The 22,886-nt window shown below is 42.8% G+C and overlaps 1 protein-coding gene across 1 annotated transcript; it reads right to left on the reverse strand.

The window, feature by feature from the left end:
* Positions 1-939: 939 nt before the first annotated feature.
* Positions 940-22,772, reverse strand: LOC145348074 (uncharacterized). Its single transcript, XM_080196215.1, is given in 3 exon segments — positions 940-5,435; positions 12,277-12,281; positions 21,536-22,772. Coding segments are annotated over 3 exon segments (1,932 nt in total). The 3' UTR covers positions 940-4,745.
* Positions 22,773-22,886: the final 114 nt, after the last annotated feature.

Raw genomic sequence — 22,886 nt, forward strand, 5'->3', positions numbered from 1 at the left:
ATAAGGGGCAGCAAATTTAAAACAGGGTTGAGGAGAAACTACTTCTATAAAAGGTTGTGAGTTTGTGGAATTCATTACCTCAAAGTGTGGTGGAAGAGTTAATTTGAGGAGTTAGATTTTTAATTGGTAATGGGTTGAAGGGTTATGGGGAGAAGGCAGGAAAATGAGGTTGAGGAGCATATCAGCCATGATCGAATGGCCTAATTCTGCTCCAATTTCTTATGAACTTATGATCACCAGAAGGGTGTGGGGGCTTTGGGGAGACTGCAGAAAAGATATATCAGGTCATTGCCTGGTATGTAGGGTATTAGCTATGAGGAGAGATTGAATAAACTGGGATTGTTCTCCCTGGAATGACGGAGGCTAAGGAACAACCTGATAGAAGTTTGAGAGATATAGATAGGGTGAACAGTTGGAAGCTTTTTCCCCTGGGCAGAAATGACAATGACAAGGGACAGAAAGATTCAGTGGAAATGTGTGGGGAAAGTTTTTTTTACACAGAGGGTGGTGGGGGCCTGGAATGCACTGCCAAGTGAGATGGTTGAGGCAGTTACATTAGCCACATTTAAGACGTATATTAATAGGTATATGAACAAACTGGGAATACAGCGATATGTTGGTCGGTTTAGATAGGTAAATGTGATCGACGCAGGCTTGGAGCGCTGAAGGGCCTGTTCCTGTGCTGTTGTGTTCTCTGTTCTTTGTATAACACTACATTTTGGAAATCTCTTCGTTGGCTGTAAAGTGCTTTCAGAGTTTGTGCACGTTGACATAAAAATGCAAATCCTTCTATTCTTACTGTGAACTGGAAATTTTAAAACCATTGATGGAAAGTATACCAGCCCACACTGACATTAACCAATATACTGTGCACAAGATTCTTACTATAGGTTTCTGAGCGTTTCAGCGAATAGGAAAACATCATACTGACAAATCTAGTTTCGTTTCAGCTTAAAAACATGAATTTATTGTGAGTTACAAATTTATACAGAAGTTTGATAAAACAGCAGACAAACAACAGGATATTCAGCTTACATCAAACTTTGAATCAACAAAAATAACAAAGCGTTTGAAAATGATACAACATTTTTCCGGGAACACGAAATGGTTTTTAAAAAAAATTTCATAGGATGTGGGTGTCGCTGGTAGGCCAGCATTTGTTGCCCATCCCAAATTGCCCTTGAAGTAATGTGGTCCTGGAGTCACATGTAGGCCAGAACAGGTAAGGACACCAGATTTCCTTTCCTAAACACCACTAGTGAATTGTTGGAGTTTTACTTCAACAATGGTTTTACGGTCATCATTAGACTTTCAATTCCAATTTATTGAATTCAAGTTCCACCATTTGGAGTCCCTGAGTTGAATTTCCTGATTCGCTTCGAAGAGTAAGTGATGGAGATCTCGGAAGGCACCTGAGAGAGCTGTGACCGACAGTCATGTCAGCGTGCACCACATAAGTGTGGAGCTACAGAACCTTCATCCATATGACCTTTCTCAAGTAAGTTGCAGACTACCTAGATAATTGCCCCTCTCTTCAACTGAACAATTTGAGGAAGGATGCAATGGCATTGGAGGCAGTGCACAGGAGGTTCACCAGATTGACACCAGGGTTGACGTATGAGGAGAGGGCTTATACTCACTGGAGTTCAGAAGTATGCGAGGGGATCTAATCGAGATATATAAAATTCTAAAAGGGATTGACAGAGTAAATGTAGACCAAATGTTTCCCCTTATGGGGGAATCTGAAACAAGAGGTCACATGTATAGGTTGAGAGGTGGTAGATTTAAAACTGAGATGAGGAGGAACTACTTCTTGCAGACGGTGGCAAATTTGTGGAACTCACTGCCTATGGGCACAGTGGAGTCAGAATCATTAAATGATTTCAAAAAGGAGACAGATATATTTCTGACTAAAAAATGGTTTAAAGGGATATGTGGAACAGGTGGGAAGGTGGATTTGAGACCAGGGAGAAATCAGCCATGATCTGATTGAATTGTGGAGCAGGTGTGAAGGGCTGATGAATTTGCCTACTTCTGAATAAATCAACACCACCATCAAACAGGAGAGCAGCTTATTGGTCATCTGGGACTATGATGACTTTACCTTAACTTTCATTCAGCAATTTGCACCAAACTCTGAACCAATTGAAATAACAAAGAATTTGAAAATGTCTCAAGATCTTTCCCAGAACCTGAAATGAATCGTGAAGGGCATATGGTGAATATATCATTCTGTTAAGACTTTGTGCCATGATGGGCTGAGGGAACTCAGATCTGTCGAGACTAACCCCCACTCAGGATAGTAGTCCTCCCAGACAGGAGAGTACAAACATTATCCATGGTTATTAGTCAAACACCCATCACCTGAAGAGGATCTGTCTGTAATTCACATCACCAACTAAAGCAGGTTCCAATTCTATCCCATGCCCACTCCTGAGAGCTGGCTCACTTTACTCTCACACACACACACACACACACACACACACACACACACACACACACACACACACACGGGAAGTCTCTCAGAATACTACAGACAGAAGTTTCTTTAAAATCCCCATGCTTTAATCTGGCTCCAAATTCTGATGGTCAGAAATCACACTGAATCTAAGTGACACAGGATGGAGCTATTTCCATAATACAAACCCACTAATGTTTACAGAGATCCAGTGGCCACATGGAAAATCAATGGGTGATTTAATTGAGGTGTCTAAGCTGATTAAAAGAGTTAGCAGAATAGTTGGAGAGAAACTATTCCTCTGGTGGGAGAGTCCAGAACAAGGGGACAGAGCATTAAAATTAGAGCGAGGCTGTTCAGGGATGATGTCAGCAAACACTTCTTCACAAAAAGGGGACTGGAAATCTGGAACTCTCCCCCCATAAAAATCTATTGAGACTTGGGGTTAATTTAAAATTTCAAAACTGGTTAATAGATCAAGAAATGACTCCAGTTTCTACTTTCATTAAATTCCTCTTGATTTCCCTCTCCACTCTCATCTCCAACAAAAATTGGTCAGTGTCATCCTCTTCAGCTGAGCTTCCAACCCCATACCCCCGCTGTCACGAAGATCACCTACATTCACCTCTGTATTATCGTTCATTTCCAACACCTCCACCCATTCCCGCATTAGTCCATCTGCTGTTGAAATCTTCATCCATGCTGTTGTTACTTCTAGACTAGACTGGACCATTCCAATGTTCTCCTGTCCAGCTTCCCATCTCCCACCCTCCAGAAACTTCAGGTCAGCTAAAACTCTGCAGTCTCTATCCTAACTCTCACATATTTCACCCCTCTGCTCACTGACCTACACTGCTTCCCTGTTTACCAGCGCCTCCAATTTAAAATTCTCATGCTCCAGTACCAATTGCTGCATGGTCTCACCTCCTCCCTATCTCTGTCATCTCTAATCCCCATCTCTCTCTGAGTTCTCTGCACTCCTCCAATTTTGACCTTCAGTACATCCCTCACTTCCTTCACTTTACCATTGACAGCTGTGTCTTCAGCCATCCAGGCTTCACGTTCATGAATTCCCTCCTTAAATCTCACTGTACCTTTATCTCTCTCCCCACCATAAATCCCACTTCTTTGACCATATTTATGATCATTCCACCTAAGATTGCCTTCTTTGTCTCAGTGTTAATTTTACTCTGGTTCTGTCTCTATGCAACAGTTTAGGATATTTGACCATATTAAAGCGCTCTATAAATACAAACTGTCGTCCTCTCACATTCCCTCAATCCTCAAGGTGCTGACCTGGAGTACAGACTGTGGACATTGATTGGCCTTCAGTGTTCTGTTCAAGTGGCCATTCAGCATGTGTAGACCCAGACAGTGAACATCGTGAGACAATGGAGATTGTCACAGCCGAGACACATCCTGTCCTCCCCCTCAACTTCCCGGCTCTGCTCACTGATGAGGAACAGGAGTCCTGGCTCATTCTCCCTCCTCCATAGACGAGAGATGCTGAGGCTAATTGAAGTTCGTCCATTATTACCCCAGGAATGGCTCCTCCCTGCCGATAGATCAGAAACCGAAGCCTTTCTAACCACTGAGTTTCTGACAGTCTTCTTGGTCAAAGTGAGAGTCAGTGAGTGACTTGTACCTGACACTGCACTGAAAGGATGCTGAGTTTATACAGCAGCTTCTATACATAATGATGTCTTCCATTGATGATGTTTGGAGATCTGACCAAAGGTTAAATTAACCTTCTTGAAATGATGGAAGTGATTGCGGGAGAGGTTGGAGACAGACACTGCTGAGACAGACAGTATTTTGGAAGGACAGCTGCCTTGTGTGAGCACCGGAGGATAAACAACACAGACAACTCTCAGTGTAAGGGAAGCTGGTGAGCCAGCTCCAAGTCCATGTGCAGATGTCAGTGTTTGGTGTGAGGAGGAGGAGGAGAAACAATCCTGACACATGTCACACTGGAAGGGTTCATCTTCATTGTGGGTTCACTGATGATCTAAGAGTTTCAATGGTTGTGTGAAGGTTTGAGGTTAGAATTCACACTGATAGGGTTTCCGCTGTGCATGTGTTGATGGACCAAGCAATACGCTGACCATGAAAGCCTCGCCACCTCACATTTGAATGGCTTTTCCACAGTGTGGTTCACTGATACTTTACACATTGGGAGGACTGGACTGTTAAACATCGGACCAGAATAGTTTCTCTGCTGTCTGAATCATCTGGTGGCCCAGGAAGTTCTAAAACTTCAAGAAAAGCTTCTTTGTAGATCTCCCCCTTAGTCCCCTGTGTGGATCCCCTGTAGATTTGATGAGTTAATAAAGTCTATGTCACATGTCTTACTCTTGAATGGTCTCTCTCCTGTGTGAAAACGTTGGTGGCCACGGAGATTCGATGAGTCTGAGAATGATTTGTCACACAGGTCGCACTTAAATGGTTTCTCCCCTGTGTGAATACGGTGATGTACACGAAGGCTTGATGAATGTGAGAATGATCTGTCACACAGGTCGCAATTGAATGGTTTCTCCCCTGTGTGAATGCGGTAATGTACACGAAGGGACGATGACCGTAAAAATGATTTGTCGCACACCTCACACCTGAATGGTTTCTCTCCAGTGTGAATGCATTGGTGTTGCATAAGTGTTGAGGACAGCTTGAATGCTTTGTTGCACACCTCACACTTGAATGGCTTCCCCCCGGTGTGGACTGCTTGATGGCGTAGCAGGCTTGATGATACCGTGAAGGCTTTAGCGCACACGTCACATGTGAACAGCTTCTCCCCTGTGTGGATCTGTTGGTGTGAATGGAGGATTGATGAGCGCGAGAATGATTTCTCACACACCTCACAGGTGAATGGTTTCTCTCCTGTGTGAATGCCTTGATGTCTGCGGAGTGTCCATGACTCAGAGAATGACTTGTCACACACCTCGCAAGTGAATGGTTTCTCCCCTGTGTGAATTCTCTGGTGCTTGATGAGATAAGCGGAGCGGGTAAAAGCCTTATCACAAACCTCACACTGGAATGGTCTCGCTCCTATGTGAAAACATAAGTGTCCACAGAGATTTGAGGAGTCTGAGAATGATTTGTCACACAGGTCACACCTGAATGGCTTCAGCCCGGTGTGTATGTGTTGTTGTTGCATGAGCGCTGATGACTGTGCGGACTCTTCAATGGCATGGGAGGTTTGATGGCACTGTGAAGGTTTCAGAACACACCTCACCGCCAAACCTTCAGAAAGATTGTCCCTGATAAAAGATTGCATACCACTGACCAGTTTCAGATCTGATGATGTGTCAAAGCTCACCTGATCCAACTGATATGCAGATGATGGTTTCACTGTCCAACCTTCTCTGTGTTGAGCAATGCTATGAAGGGACTGCATGTCTTCCCACAGTTGTGCAGTTGTTCCTTGGGCAATGGTCAGGATCTGTCTGCAGTGTTTATCCTCTCTGTATTCTCTGATGAAGTACAGTGCAATACTTCTGTAAAACAGGAAAGGGAAACATGATTTCCTCCAATTCCCTCTCCTCCAATTCCCTCTCCTCCTTTGATGAAGGTGCTGACTCCTCAGTTGGAGACTGTTCCACAGTGAGTGCCAATCCGCTATTTCCTCATGTTGAGGATCAGACGCAACTTCCTCACTGGCACACACCCTCTGTTTACAGCAGGGACACTGGATAGTGACCAGGCACAGACAACATGGCTACTTTCCTTCCTCCACCCCAGTCCCACATTTTCCCAGGCAATGGAAAAGACAATCAAGTTTAGTGTAAAACAGGCAATTGATTATGAGTTTGTGTCATGCTGCTGGAGACCAATTTTATGTTTACAGAATGTGTTTAACATAAAAAAAACTAATGAGCAAAGTTGATCAGTACAGTGACTATCGCTGATTGCTGTGCAGACACATGGATTTGGGCCGGTGTCTGTGGGAGTTTGCGCATTCTCCCCATGCTTGCGTGGGTTTTCTCCGGGTGCTCCGGTTTCCTCCCACACCCCAAAGATGTGGTGTTAGGCTGATTGGCAGGAATAAATTGTCCCTAAATCAGTTTTCCCTCAATCTGGATGGCCATAAAACATTAGATAGGGGTCATGGGTAGAGAGGTGGAGTTGAGATGGCAGCGTGGGCTCGTTGGGCCGAAGGGCCTGTTTCCCAGGCTGATTTTGTTCTTAGTTCTTTGTTCATATTTCAAAATTTCTCAGCTTGATTTCCCAAATTATTTTAGAAACCACACTGAACAGGAAGTAAGGAAAATATTGTTTCAGTGTAGCTGTTTGAATGGTTCTGGTTTATCCTGGGAAATTAGATACACTGCACTCACTCAGACTGCACATCCCAAATTCAGCTATCAGACACAACACTGGGCAAAACTATCAAATCCAAGCCCAGGCTTTTGGGAAAGGCCGAGCATTCGGATAAAATCTTTAAAGAAGGCATTAAAAGACATTTCAATAAATGTATCTCTGTTCCTCCCAGACAATTACATCTCACCTTCTCATATTCAGTAATGACCCATCAACAAAACTCAGCCTGTTAGTCAAAGTTATTATAAATTCTGCTCCTTCACTCACCATCTCCTGACTTGGTTTTCAGTCCCTACAGGAAGTGAAGCAGCTGTGAAAGAGGAAGAGGAGAGAATGGGCAGAGTGGGTGGGCTCTCTGATTGACGTCTCTCACAGCCAATCCAAATATTTCTGGAGTAACAGGAGTTTCCTGAAGTTTGGGAAACTGACCAGGGAAACGGAGGAGACTTTGAGCAGCAGATCAGGAGGGGATTTAAACTTGTCATTGTCCCATCTGAATAAAACCTCACTTATTGCAGCTGCTGTGTATACACCAACGTATTCTCACAGGGGAGAAACCATACACATGTCATGTGTGTGAGAAATCATTCTCAATGTCATCGTATCTCCATGTACACCAATGTGGTCACATTGAGAAGAAACCATTCCCATGAAATGTGTGCGACAAAGCCTTCTCAACACCATGTGAGCTGCGTGTGCATCAACGCATTCACACTGGAGAAACCATTCATGTGTGTGCTGTGTGACAAATCATTCTCATCATCATCGAATCTCTGTGTCCACCAATGCATTCACACAAGGGAGAAACTATTCACGTGCAAAATGTGTGATAAGTCGTTCTCACAGTTATCAAGACTTCTGTGCCACCAGGCAATTCACACGGGGAGAAGCCCTATAAGTGTGAAATTTGCAATAAAGCTTTTGCAATACTAACACGGCTTGTTATACACCAGAGGATTCACACAGGGGAGGAACCCTTCAGATGTAAAATTTGTGAGAAAGTTTTCACCCATTCCTCAAAACTCCTGATGCACTAATGCATTCACACTGGGGAGAAAGCATTTGTGTGTGAGGTGTGTCAGAAATCATTTTCACAGTCATCAAACTTTCGTGCACACCAATGCATTTACATGGGGCAGAAACCATTCAATTGTGAGGTGTGTAACAAATCATTCTCACAATCATCGAATCTCTGCGCACATCAGCGCATTCACACTGGTTTAGTTGTGAGATGTGTAACAAATCATTTTCAGTTTCATCGGGCCTTCAGTATCATCGAGTACATCAGTGCATACACACAAGAGGGAAACCATTCAGGTGCAAGGTGTGTGACACTCATTCTCACAGCAGCAAAATTGCTGCTCCATCAGAGAATTCACACAGGGGAATAAACCTTCAAGTGTGACATTTCCAATAAATCTTCTGAAACATCCTCCTGAAGCACCAGTGGATCCACACTGGGAAGAAGCCACTCATGAAGAGGCTTTCAAACAGCCAACACATCGCCTGATCCATAAACACATTCACACAGGAGAAATCCTATCAGTGTGAGTTCTGTAATAAAGCCTTCAGACAGCTGTCAGACCTCCAGAAACATTAATGAATCCATATGGGCGACAATCCCTTCCAGTGTGTCATTTGTCAAGATTGTTTCACTGACTTTTACCAAACACCGACATCTCCACATGGACTTGAAGCCGGTTCACCTGCTTCTGTTACACTGAGAGTTACCTCAGTGCTCAAAAAGGGGAGCTGTCCTTCGAAAGCACTGTCTGTATCAGCGGTGTCCGTCTCCAACCTCTCTCACCATCAGTCCAATTGTTTCAAGAGGGTGAATTTAACATTCAACCATGATGATTAAAATACTGTTAGACCTCTCGGGATTCCTCTGCCCACCACATGTCCTTCATCTTGCGGATTTCTCTTTGGGTGTCAGTCTTCAGCTTTTGAATATTGGTTTCTTGGGTAGTTCTGCCAAGTAATGAAGGCTGGTTGTTTTTGTTCCGGGGGTCACATATTTCAGCGTCATATTCATTGCGCCAGTCCTAGTGATGATGTTGCTCGAACCCAGTAGTTTGGACACAGGAGTTTAGTACAGCTGACTTTATTTTGATCCCACTGTTCAGGAATTGAGTTGGATGTGTGAAGATTTCCCAGATTGTCCATGAACTGCTTCTGGAATTCCTCTCTTCAGTTGGGCTGTTTTAGAGCTGAGGCATTGATCTTCTTCCTCTTGGACTTTTGGGTCTTATGTTCTTATGATGTGTTGGTGCTGGATGGATATTCATCACTGATTCAACAAGTTGATGATCTTTCTCCACATGGATCGAGTGATATAGACATCATTGAGAACTATGAATTGGCTTTGGACCTTCCAGAGGAACTTCCAACATGGTCCTTGTTGCCAGAAATACCCAAGAAAAATGTTGAGAACAACATCAGGAACTCTTCACTACAATCATCACCGTGACCAAAACATTTGACTCAGTAAATCATGACGCTCTGTGGATTTGCTCCAATGATTTGGAAGTCCAAGAAACTTCATCGCAATCCTGCAATTGCTTCATGATTATTTGACTGTAACTGTCTTTGAGTGGGAAATCTAAAACAGAAATCTTCAAAATTTGGACTGATGTCAAGCAAGGCTGTGTGATAGCCTGTAAGGGGATTTTCCTGGGGGGCTTCCCTCTGTTGCCATATATTGAGCTGAACTGAGTTAATACAAAGCCTCACAAGAGACAGTATACAGATAAAGATGTTCTTTATTTGACCAAATCGCATTAGGAGAGACAGCCAGAAGATTCGAAGTTCTCTCTGACATTACGTTACATGTGTAAGACGGATATACCTTTTCAAAGGTTGGTTTCTCCCACCCAAACTGTTATCCAAGGTGGATGATCCAATTACATTAATAATGGTCTGGACACAGGAAATTAGGACAGTGACTTTTTGATCCCACTATTCAAGAATTGAGCTGGATTTGTGAACATTTCCCCGATTATCCATGAGCTGCTCCTGGAATTTCTCTCTTAGTCGGGCTGCTTTAGGGCTGAGAATTATGAATTCATTGGTTAATCGGACCTGGAAGTTCTCCCCCCTCCCATTGCCTAGCAACCTTACATAAATCCGGTAAGTTCAAGGATTGCCCTCACCACCTGAAAACCATGGGAACAGAGAGAGTCGTTTTACTCTGCCTGCTAGCTATTCCTTGTAGTAAAAGCTAAATATGTCAATCCACTGCCACCACAAACTAAATGCCTCTAATCATTTTAAAACAATGGCAGCTTGCAGATCTAGAGTCTCTTACTGATAAAAGTGAATACATTCTATGCCTTATTTCCAAAGAATGTGACCTGTCCACTTCTGTTTGTTTCCCATTATGCTTTGGAGTAGACTGCATCTTGGAGAAAGCTTACAAGACATTTAAAATCTACAATACTTATTCAAATTTCTCTACCAAAAAATGTGTCTATGCAGACAATACCTTCGTATAATATACATGAGGCGCTTTGTGATTTCTTATTGTGAATACAAGGCACACCATGATCTCTATTCTAAACTAATCTACTTTGTTTTAATAGTCTTCAAAATCCCAGTGGTTTCTGTCCCCTTATCTACATCACCCCCATTCGATTTATAATCGACCTGACAGTGACTATTCACTGAATCAAAGATCAACTTCCCTCTGGTGACAGTATTAAATACTGTCTTGTTGGGAAACTCATTTACTTCAGTCACGTAAATGCCAAGACTAAACTGACCACCATAGCTAGACATGATCTACAGTTTGTAAATGGCTGCAATGCCGTTGTCTGCTCTGCGACAGATTTCAAACATCTCTCCATCTCTTCAATGACGGAAACGAGCTTCATCCTGTGCACCTAAAGATTGGTATCATTTCTGACCATCAGGATTGGGAGACAAACTAAAGCACAGGGATTTTAAACAAACTTTTGTCTGTAGCATTCTGAGAGAGTTTCCCCTGATCTAAGTGTGTTATTAAAGTGAACCAGCTCTCAGTACGCGTAGAATCAAACCCTGCTTTAATTGGTGATATGAATTATAGACAGATCCTTTTCAGGTGACAGGTGTTTGACTGATACCGTGGGTAATGTTTATACTCTCCTGTCTGGGAGGACTACTATCCTGAATACAATAAGGGAGTAGGGATTAGTTTCTACAGATTTGAGTTCCCTCAGCCCATCATGACACACTGTTTTAACAGTATACGTTCACCTTACACTCTTCCACAATTCATTTCAGGTTCTGGGAAAGATCTTGAGGCACTTTCAAATTCTTTGTTATTTTGATTGATTCAGAATTTGGTGCAAATTGCTAAATGAAGGTTAAGGCAAAGTCATCATTGTCCCAGATGACCATAAGCTGCTGTCCCGTTTGAGGATGGTGGTGATTTAACCTGAGGATCAGCACACTTCAGGCAAGGAGCTAGGTTGTGAAGGCAGGCCTTTATAAATAACCTCAGTTGGTATGGGAATTGTTGACATCACTTCTCATAACTAACTATATTGTTTTGTTGTTTGTCTGTTGTTTTATGACTATTCTGTGCAGATTTATAACTCACAAATCCAAATGGTTAATTTTTAGTATGCTTTATTATTTTGATGAAAACTGAATATTATGTTCATTTTCTATTATTTTATCAAACTTCTGTACAGATTTATAATTTGCAATAAATTCATTTTTTAAACTTATTCAAAACCATCTGATTTGTGAGCATGGTGTGTTTCTATTCACTGAGACATTCAGGAGCCTACAGTGAGAGTCCTTTACACAATATATTCGTCAAAGTCATTGTATACCTTCTCCATCAATGTGTTTATAATTTCCAGTTCACATTGTCAGAATTCAGGTCAGAAACTCGGTTCAGGTTAGAAACTCACACAATATTTGATGAAGCCTGCCTGAATCATAAATTTTGGATTTTGAGTTTGGTGAGGATAGGCATGATATGTATGATTCAAAAGACCCACTAGGGAGCTTTTATCAAACAAAGTTTATTTAAAAATATAGTTAACATGTATAATAAGAAAATTAGCAAGAACCCTCATTAATTACAAACAAGAACCAGAACAACCATTAATGTATAACCCTTTACAAATATATCCAATTAGAACCAAAACCTTCCATAGACAAAAATTTTTAAACAAGTTCAACACAGCAAAGTTAATGATTGAGTCCTTTGGTTGAAGACTGCCGTCCTCCGGATTCAGTCAGAACTAATTGAAGTCAAAATAGCTTCACAGAACCCCAGAGAGAGACTCTCTGGTCAAGCAACCAACTGTAGAATCTTTACTGCAGGAAGGTAAGGCCTTTCTTTCAGATAACCAGCAGAATTTCCAAAACAACAGGAGAGAGGGAAAACATTTATTTTTAGTTTGCTGTCTCTTTGAAAATAAAATGTAGCTCAGGACTGAAAATGAAAGAACTTTTGTCAGCTGACCAGAACCCATGACCTTCCACCTAACAATGCAGGGCCATAAAACCAATCCTGGAATAAACATAAACAACCCCATTTAAACTACTGAAATAGTAATGAAAGGACATCTCGAGTCAGCCCAGCAACAATGAGAAGAACACACTGAAAAAGTTTGTTTACAACTGCAGAGTACAATTTTTTTTTAAATCTCTTAAAGTTACACTAATATCACAACTTGAAGCAGAATTTCTCATTAACAAAGATTTGCACTCCAAATTAACTTTGACAAACTCACTGTTTGAAAACACTTTTCAACCAATGAAGTGTTTTCTGAATTGTGGAAAACGATGTAACATTGGAAACATGGCAGTCAATGTATGTACAGCAAGCTCTCACAAACACTATGTAATACCAGATATTTATTTGGTGATGTTGATTGCAGGATCCATATTGTTTAAGTCATCAAGGGTAAGTTCATTGCTCTTCTACAATGTGATGATTTTTAACATTCACTTTGGAAGGCAGATGTGGCCTTGGATTAACTTTATAGAAAGTTGGTACCGTTGACAGTGCAGCACTCCCTCAGTACTGCACTGGACTGCCAGTCTCAATGCTCTTGGGTGGAATTCTCCAGCTGTTTATGCTTGTTGATTCTCTAGTCCTGCTGGCAGCACACCCCATTTCATGGATTTTGCAGCGGAATGGGATGAAATCAATGTGAGATACCACTGTCAACGGTAGCACCAGAGAATCCCTCCACGAACAAACAGCACACCTCCTCAAGCCACGAGAAACACGCGCCTGGGAGGCTGGAGAATTCCCCTGCCATGTCTCTGCAGTGAAATTTAAACTTCTGACTCACAAAACATTGAAACGAGATAGGATCAGGCAGGCTAGGAAGGTGTTTGTCTGGAGTAAGGGGAAATACGAAGACGTCAGGAAGTTAAGAACATAAGAACATAAGAAATAGGAGCAGGAGTAGGCCATCTAGCCCTTCGAGCCTGCCCCGCCATTCAATAAGATCATGGCTGATCTGTCGTGGCTCAGTTCCACTTTCCCGCCTTCTCCCCATAACCCTTAATCCCCTCTCTTATCAAAAACCCATCAACCCGCGTCTTAAAAATATTTAGCGAGGCAGCCTCCACCACTTCAACGGGCAGAGAATTCCAGAGATTCACCACCCTTTGAGTGAAGAAGTACCTCCTCAACTCCGTTCTAAACCGCCCCCCCTTTATCTTGAGGCTGTGCCCCCTAGTCCTACTGTCTTTTTTGAGCGGGAAGAGTCTCTCCACCTCTATCCTATCCATCCCATTCATCATCTTATATGTCTCAATGAGATCTCCCCTCATTCTTCTAAACTCTAGCGAGTACAAGCCTAGTTTATTCAGCCTCTCCTCATAGCTCAACCCCCTCAACTCCGGCATCAGCCTAGTAAACCTCCTCTGCACTCCCTCCAAGGCCAAAATATCTTTGTGCAGGTGCGGCGCCCAAAACTGCACACAGTACTCCAGCTGCGGCCTCACCAATGCCCTATACAGCTGCAGCAAGACCTCCCTACTTTTATATTCAATCCCCCTCGCTATGAAGGCCAGCATCCCATTCGCCTTCCTGACCACCTGCTGCACCTGCAAGCTGGGTTTTTGCGACTCATGCACAAGGACCCCGAGGTCCCTCTGCACCGTTGCCTGCTGCAGTTTTTCGCCACGTAAGTAATAATCCTTCCTACCATTATTCCTACCAAAGTGGACCACCTCACACTTGTTAATTGGACTAATAAACTGGAAGGAGGCATTCTTGGGGAAAAGTACAGAAGGAAGGTGGCGGATATTCAAGGAATGTTTGTCTGGAGCTCTGCACGGCAACGTTCCGTTGAGACAAGGAGGTTTTGGTAGGTCGCGGGAACCGTGGTGCACGAAGGCTGTGGTGAACCTAGTCTGGAGGAAAAGGAAGGTGTACAAAAGGTTCAGGGAGCTAGGAGATGTTAAGGATCTAGAGGAGTATAAGGATTGTAGAAAGGAGCTTAAAAGGGAAATTAGGAGAGCCAGAAGGGGTCATGAGAAGGCCTTGGCGGGTAAGATTAAGGAGAATCCCAAGGTCTTCTATAAATATGTGAAAAGTAAAAGGATGAGAAGAGAAGGAATAGGACCTATAAAAGGTGAAGAGGGAAAGGTTTGTGTGGAACCAGAAGAAATGGCAGAGGTGCTTAATGAGTACTTTGCCTCAGCATTCACGGTAGAATCTGATCTGGGAGATTTTGCTACAGGTTTGCAGCAAATGGAAAAGATTGAGTATGTGGATATTAAGGAAGAGGATGTGTTAGAACTTTTGAATTCTATCAAGATAGACAAGTCGCCGGGACCAGATGGGATGTACCCCAGGTTACTGTGGGAGGTGAGGGAGGTGATTGCAGAGCCCCTGGCGATGATCTTTGCGTCGTCAATGGAGACGGGAGAGGTTCCGGAGGATTGGAGGATTGCGGATGTGGTTCCTATTTTCAAGAAAGGGAACAGAGATAGCCCGGGAAATTACCGACTGGTGAGCCTGACCTCAGTGGTTGGTAAGCTGATGGAGAGGCTTCTGAGGGACAAGATTTAAGAGCATTTGGAGCGGTTTAGCATGATCAGAAATAGTCAGCGTGGTTTTGTCAAGGGCAGGTCGTGCCTTACGAGCCTAGTTGAGTTCTTCGAAAATGTGACTGAACACATTGACGAAGGAAGAGCAGTGGACGTGGTGTACATGGACTTCAGCAAGGCGTCTGATAAGGTCCCCCATGCAAGACTTCTTGAGAAGGTGAGAGGGCATGGGATCCAAGGGGCTTTGGCCTTGTGGATCCAGAACTGGCTTGCCTGCAGAAGGCAGAGAGTGGTTGTGGATGGGTCTTTTTCTGCATGGAGGTCAGTCACCAGTGGAGTGCCCCAGGGATCTGTTCTAGGACCCTTGCTGTTTGTCATTTTCATAAATGACCTAGATGAGGAAGTGGAGGGATGGGTTAGTAAGTTCACCGATGACACGAAGGTCAGTGGTGTTGTGGATGGTCTGGAAGGATGTCAGAAGTTGCAGCAGGACATAAATAGGATGCAAGACTGGGCGGAGAAGTGGCAGATGGACTTCAACACGGATAAATGTGTAGTGGTCCATTTTGGCAGGACCAATGGGATGAACGAGTACACTATCAAGGGCAGGAGTCTTAGCAGTGTTGAAGAGCAGAAGGATCTTGGGGTCCGGGTCCACAGGACTCTTAAATCGGCCTCGCAGGTGGAGGATGTGGTCAAGAAGGCGTATGGTGCACTGGCCTTCATTAATCGAGGGATTGAGTTTAGGAGTCGGGAGGTAATGCTGCAACTTTATAAGACCCTTGTCAGGCCCCACTTGGAGTACTGTGCGCAGTTCTGGTGGCCTCACTCTAGGAAGGACGTAGAAGCTATTGAATGCGTACAGAGGAGATTTACAAGGATGTTGCCTGGACTGGGAGGCATGCCTTATGAAGATAGGTTGAAGGAGCTGGGACTCTTCTCCCTGGAGAGACGAAGGTTGAGAGGCGGCCTGATAGAGGTTTATAAAATGTTGAGAGGAATAGATCGGGTGGATTCTCAGAGGCTATTTCCCCGGGTTGAAATGGTCACTATGAGAGGACACAGATTTAAGGTGCAGGGAGGCAAGTACAGAGGTGATGTTAGGGGTAAGCTTTTCACTCAGAGGGTGGTGAGTGAATGGAATCGGCTGCCATCAGTGGTGGTGGAGGCGAACTCGCTGGGGTCTTTTAAAAGACTTCTGGATGAGTATATGGGGTTTAATGGGATTGGGGGTTATAGATAGATCTATGGATTGGTAGGTATTGATGTGATCGGCGCAACTTGTAGGCCAAAGGGCCTGTTTGTGCTGTAGTGTTCTATGTTCTAAAACATAGTTGTGGGTTCAAGTCCAACTCCAGATGGATTATTCCATGAAAATGGATTAAAGTTGCTGTCAAGGCCACACAAATAATTTCTCAGACTCTGAGCTTCCTGTACAAACCCCACCCACCACCTATTGAAACACAAACATGTAAAATAAGTGAAGAAATTATATTGTAGATGCTTACACACTGCATTGATCATGAAATCAATCATATCACAATGTACCAACCTTAAATAAAACCGCTAAAATTGGTCACAGACTATTTCTGAAAATGTTTGCTTTAGTGAAACCCCTTGACAAATATGCAACAACTGCAAATGCACACAGTGGTCAAGAGTTTACACTAGTTTGTGTTGGTTTTGACAGTGTATTCAACTGAAATTGACCATGTCAGGAATTTTAAATGTCACTTATGTCAACTTTAAACTGAACTTTTATGAACATTAAAAATGCTTTGTTAAACAGTATCCAGGAAATGACCATGGCCCCATTTCGGAGTGATGAATGTGGTGAGTTTCTGCTGATTGTGCCTGTTTGAGGTGGCTCTTCAAATTACACTCAGGGGTTTGGGCGTTCAAACGCCAACAGTCAAAGTCGTATTCATGACTCCAGTCTACATGCAATTATTTCAGTAAACTACTGGCCCACAGATAATAGTTTATTTCATCTGAGTCAATAGAAAGCACACCCCATTCCACGGGTAGCACAATGGTTAGCACTGCTGCTTCACAGCTCCAGGGACCTGGCTTCGATTCCCACTTTGGGTCACTGTCCGTGTGCAGCTTACACATTCTCCTCGTATATATATGGGTTTCCTCCAGGTGTTCCGGTTTCCTGAGATGCGTAGATTAGAGAGATGAGTGGGTAACTATGGAGGAACATGGGGGTAGGGCCTGGGTGGGATTGTGGTCGGTGCAGACTTGATGGGCTGAATGGCCTCTTTCTGTACTGTAGGGATTCTATGATTCTAAATAATTATTTCACATTGTCATTACATTAATAATGAAACTATTACTAAAGGTTTTCCTTTGTTTTGTCATATATGGGAAAATTAAAAATGTGAACTTTCTTTCTATGATTCTCAAGTTTATAATGCTGGAACAGAGAGGACCAGGAAAGGACGGTTGGAGATGACAAGGAGAGAATTGAAAAGGGCAGATAGGAGGAACGATAAAGAGATACAATGAGTTAGGAAAATGGGTGAGATGGAAAAGGGAGGAAGAAAGAGTGGAGTAAAGATGTATCAAAGAGAAAAACAGGAATGATGGGCATGAGGGGAAGGAGAGTTAAGTGGAAGAATGGAGGTGGAAACCAGAGGAGAGCAAGTTAATCTCTCAGACCCTGAGGATTCAATATTTTCTCCCTTCACTGTTCCTCCCTCTGCTGCACTTGTCTGGTGCCACTCCCTCCTGTGTCCCTCTCTCCTGTCCATGTGCTGATGCACATCATCGCTCCTTTTCATGCTGTGGGTCTTACTCTTTTATCTACTGTCAAACATATCCCAGGCTACACATACCACACTGATGTTGTCAGCTTGAAAGTCTCCAAGGATGAAGAATGAATGCTATTCCCACACTAGAAATCTCTGTTAAACATTTACCAGAAGAACCAAGACAGCTGCTGTAATAAGTAAGGTTTAGTTCAAATGGTTCAATGACAAACTTAAATCCCCACCAGATCTGCTGCTCAAAGTTGCCTCTGTTTCATTGGTCAGTTTCCCAAGCTTCAGGAAACTCATGTTATTCCAGAAATATTTGCCGCAATTTGAATTTTAAACAATGTTTTATGTGGTGTGTAAAATGGTTACTGCTTCAAACTTTATTTACAAATGCTGACATCAGAGGTTACATTAATATGCAATGTACAGTGTATAAAGGGATTGATCCAAACATCTCCCTGGTCAAAAAAAATCTATCATTTACAAGTTATAGAGTCAAATTTCAGAAATTTACCACCTCTCCTGCTCAAGGCTTGTAAGATCCTGCCCAAGGCCAACGAGAATGCTATTCTGCGAGCCTTGCCCACCTCAATTCTGGGGTGGGCGAGGCAGCAAAATTCTGGCCACAGAGTTTTACAGAACAGAAAGAGGCCCTTCGCCCATTGTGAAAACACCAGCCATCAAGCACCTATCTATTTTAATCAATTACTCACATAGTCCATAAAGAAAATGTTCATACGAGTAAAAATGTATTTGTTACTTTAAGTCTGTTCCAATTTCCTCTCTTCATACACACATTTGCAAACATAACCTTTAAAGTGTTCAGATCTTCTTCTGGTACATTTGTGAGTTGTTGGCTGTTCATCTGGTGTCTGCTTGTTCCTGAAGTAATACTGACTCTCTGGGGAATGTTGTTGCTTTGGTGAGTGTTTTGCTAAGGTAATTGTTGTTGCTGATCCATTGAATTTATTGGGGAGAGGTTGCCCTCTGAGACTGGTCATTCAGTTTCTTGCTCAGCCTTATCAAAGTGAAATTTGTCTTCCTATTGTTTGACTTTGATCTCGTTACTCATTACTGTTACTACTTCTGGCTTCAGTGGTTTTAACTATTGGAAGAGAAGTCTGGGTCCAGTGTGACATTTATCACTGGACTGGACACATTTCAATGCTTTCAGTAGATGTGTTTCTCCACTTTAATATTACCCTCTACACATCAGTGCTGGGTCTGGTCAATTTTTTTTTGCACCCTTTTGCAATTTTCACTGCTCCTTAGATTTTCCGTTTGACTGGGGGTTAGTGTAGAGATTATGTGTAGTGCTGAATTTCCCAGTCATTCATCAAGTGTCCTTCACTTGTGAATTGAGGGCCATTGTTACTCATCACAATGTCAGTAATGACAACTAAAGTATGTTTTAAGGCATTCTACAATCTCATTAGTCACCATTGAAGTCAGCTGGTCTAATTCCAAGTAGTCTGAATAATAGTCAACTGTGACAAGATGATCACTTCCAGTGAGAGTGAAGAGGTCTACTCCCAGCTCCATCCATCGTCTGTCTGGGATGTCATTAATCATGGGCAACTATTTATTTTGCTAAGCTTGATCTTTGTTACAAGCACCACACTGGCTGATGAGGTCCTTAATCTCATTTCTTATGTTTGACCAGTACAACCCTTTTCTTTCCTTCCTCAGACTAGACTCGATTCCTTGATGGTTTGTACGGATATGCTTCAGCATCTCTTTTTTCTCATCTCTTTAGGGATAATGACCTCAGTTCCTTTGCCCAAGTTGCCATCTTGGGTGATCACTTTATCTCTGTTTGCCCAAAATTCTCTTGCAGCAACACATCTGTCCTTGAAGGTTTCAGGCCATCCTCTCATCACAATTTCCTGTAAACATTTGAAGAGTTGTATCTCACTGATGTGGTTTGCTTGATCCAAGCAAGATACTTGTATGTCAGATTCAGTGGCTGGAACTCTACCACCTCGCCTGCACCGTAATTGGAGCGGGTGAGGTTCACAGAATGAAATCTCCGCTGGCCTCAGACGGGATTTTACGATCTCACCCGAGCAACACTGTAAAATCCTGCTCGGGGTTTCTGCTGGGTTGATGATTCCAGAGCATGTTGTACTATTGCTTCTTGTTGAATCTGGAAGATTTCATGCTCTGTACCAGCATCATCACTTTCTCCAAAGAGAGTGCAGCTCTCCACAGCAAGTTGGTGATGTATATCTGCTTCCCTTGCTGTTATTTCTCTTTCAAATGATATTCCTGCAAATGAAGTCACATCCTTTGGAGCAGACAGAAGCAGTTTGAGAAAGATACTTTGAAGTGACTTGCGGTCAGACTCTACCATCACTTTCTCTCTCTCAAACAAGTACTGGTTGAAATGCTTTCAATTAAAAATGATATCCAGGCAATGCACAGCATTGTTCAGTTTGTGTTAATGCTCTGGATAGAAACACAACTGATTGTCCTGACTGCATGAGGATTGCTCCAAGTCGTGTTTCACTGGCATCTCACGGCAGGGGACTTCATCATTGAAATCACAGTACCTCAGCACTGGTGTTGTCATCATTAGTTGTTTGATGTAAGTGAAAGCTGCTTCTTGTTCTGTGTCCCAATACCACTGAACATATTTTGCAGTGAGCTTATGTAGAGATTCATACTCTGATGACAAATTGCGTAAAAACTGGGTTAGGTTGTCTGCATATGGGTTCAGTTATGTTCCAGGGGGACCAACAAATACCTTATTATAGGGTATCTTCCCTGTGCCAATGCATTAATGGACTAGGAGATATGCTGTTTTGTCATACAGCTCATGCCTGAATGGTTTCTTTCCTTTATGAATTTACTGGTGCTTCGAGAGATTTGGGGAGGGGGAATGCCATAACACAAATGTCGTGCCCTAAGAGTTTCTCTCGTGAGAATCCTCTGGTGGCCCAGAAGGGTTAAAAGTGTTTCACAAACCTCTGTTAGGGACCAGATCAGAAGCTCCAAGTTATATTATGAAGTTAACCTAGATCCCAGCCTTTTTTTTATTTTGGCACTCAGGTAACCATAAGGTATTTTGCTCCTGGTATGTCCTGATTAACCCACTATGAAGCTTTTATTAAAATAGACTTTACATGATAACACAGTTAAAATATAAATAACTTTTACCAATTGCATTACTTGAACATGACAAGATGTTAACAAGACAAGTTCTTAACAGCCAGCTATTTCTGTAGTTCCAATGTAAGCAATATCCCCACGTACATAAATTCCTCTTCAGAATCAGCGAGCACAGAAAACATACAAGCTTCCGCAGGGCTTAGGTTGCCAGCATTTTAACACCTCTGAACAGAGATACAGAATGACATCTATCTTCTGACTCCCATATAGCCTCCAGAGAAAGATCTATCTTCAACAGCAGAATTTCAGAGAAAGCGATTTATTTTCTGGCAGGTCCCAGTCTCCTAATCCGGAGAGAGAAAGAAATACACTCTAACAATTTCCAGCAGCATCTGACTTGGTTTCTCTGTGTATGCCTAGTCCCACTCCTTCACCTGATTTTTCCTGTCAATCAACCAAATGAACCCCCACTCTGAAAAATCCCAGGGGAAAACTTTAAAATAACAATTGCATTAGCCTTGATTAAAACAAACACTCTAGCAATTGGGATCAATATGCTGCTGCAGTAACTACAGGGGTTGCCAGTTACAGACAAACCACAACCGGTTAATAGAACTCACTGCTAAAAAAATCCTGCACAAGAAACATAACATAAATACATTTCTTAAAGGCACAGTATTGTCATACTTCACACTTGAAAGGTTACTCTACTGTGTAGCTCAACTAAAGGAACAGGAGGCTCAATGACCTCAAGAATGATTTCACACATTGTACGTGTAAATGTGTTGATGTACACAGAAGCTCAATGAGTCAGAGAATGATTTGTTGCTGACCTTGCTCCTAAATGGTCACTGCCTTGTGTGAATGCGTTGGTGCTTACGGAAGGTTGATAAATCCGAGAATGATTTGCTGCACAAATTGCATGTGAATGGTTTCTGCCCCGTGTGAATTCGTTGGTGTCTGCAGAGCTGTGATGAATCCGAGAATGATTTCTCACACATCTTACATGTGAACGGTTTCTCCCCAGTGTGAATCCTTTCATGTTTACGGAGATCTGAATGTGACAAGAATGATTTGTTACACACCTCACACATGAATGGTTTTTCCCCGGTGTGAATCCGTTGGTGTACTAGGAGACTTGAAGAGAATGAGAATAATTTGTCACACACCTCACACCTGAACGGTTTCTCTCCTGTGTGAGTGCGTTGGTGTTTGCGGAGGTTCCCTGACTGCAAGAATGATTTGTCACACACCTCACACGTGAAGGTTTTCTCCCCTGTATGAATTTTTTCATGTTTGCGAAAAGTTGATAAATCCGAGAATGATTTGATGCATATCTTACACGTAAATGGTTTCTCCCCTGTGTGAATGCGTTGATGTCTGTGGAGCTGTGATGAATCTGAGAATGATTTGTCACACATCTCACACGTGAATGGTTTCTCCCCGGTGTGAATTCGTTCGTGTTTACGGAGATCTGAAGATGATGAGAATGATTTGTTGCACACCTTGCATATGAATGGTTTCTCCCCAGTGTGAATGCGTTGGTGCATGAGGAGAGCTGACGAGGATGAGAATGATTTATCGCACACCTCACACCTGAATGGTTTTTCTCCTGTGTGAATTCGTTGGTGTCTGCTGAGGTTTGCTGACATCGAGAATGATTTCTTACACACCTCGCAGCTGAATGGTTTCTCCCCTGTGTGAATTTGTTGGTGTGTGTGATAAGCCCTCAATTGTGAGAATGATTTATCACATGTCTCGCACGTAAATGGTCTCTCCCCTGTGTGAATGCGTTGATGTATACAGAGGTTCTGAAATCGCAAGAATGGTCTATCACACACCTCACATGTGAATGGTTTTGCCCCTGTGTGAGTGTATTGGTGTCTACAGAAGGTTGTTAAATCAAGGAATGATTTGACGCACATTTTGCACATGAACGGTTCCTTCATGTGAATGCATTGTTGTTTGCGGAGCTGTGATGAATCTAAGAATGTTTTGAAACATGCCTTACACTGAAATGTTTTCTCCCTGGTGTGAATTCTCTGAAGCCTCAGCAGCCTTGTGGACATCATAAAATCTTTGTAATAAACTTCACACTTAAATTGTTTTCATTCCATATGGCTAACTGGATGTCTTCCCATAGTGTGCAGTTATTCCTTTGGTAATGGTCAGGATTTATTTGCGATGTCAACCTGCTCTGTATGCTCTGGTGTAGTACGATGCAATCCTTC

The sequence above is a fragment of the Carcharhinus amblyrhynchos genome, chromosome 9 (genome assembly GCF_965287045.1).
Source record: "Carcharhinus amblyrhynchos chromosome 9, sCarAmb.v2.hapA, whole genome shotgun sequence".
NCBI classification, from domain to species: Eukaryota; Metazoa; Chordata; class Chondrichthyes; order Carcharhiniformes; family Carcharhinidae; genus Carcharhinus; species Carcharhinus amblyrhynchos.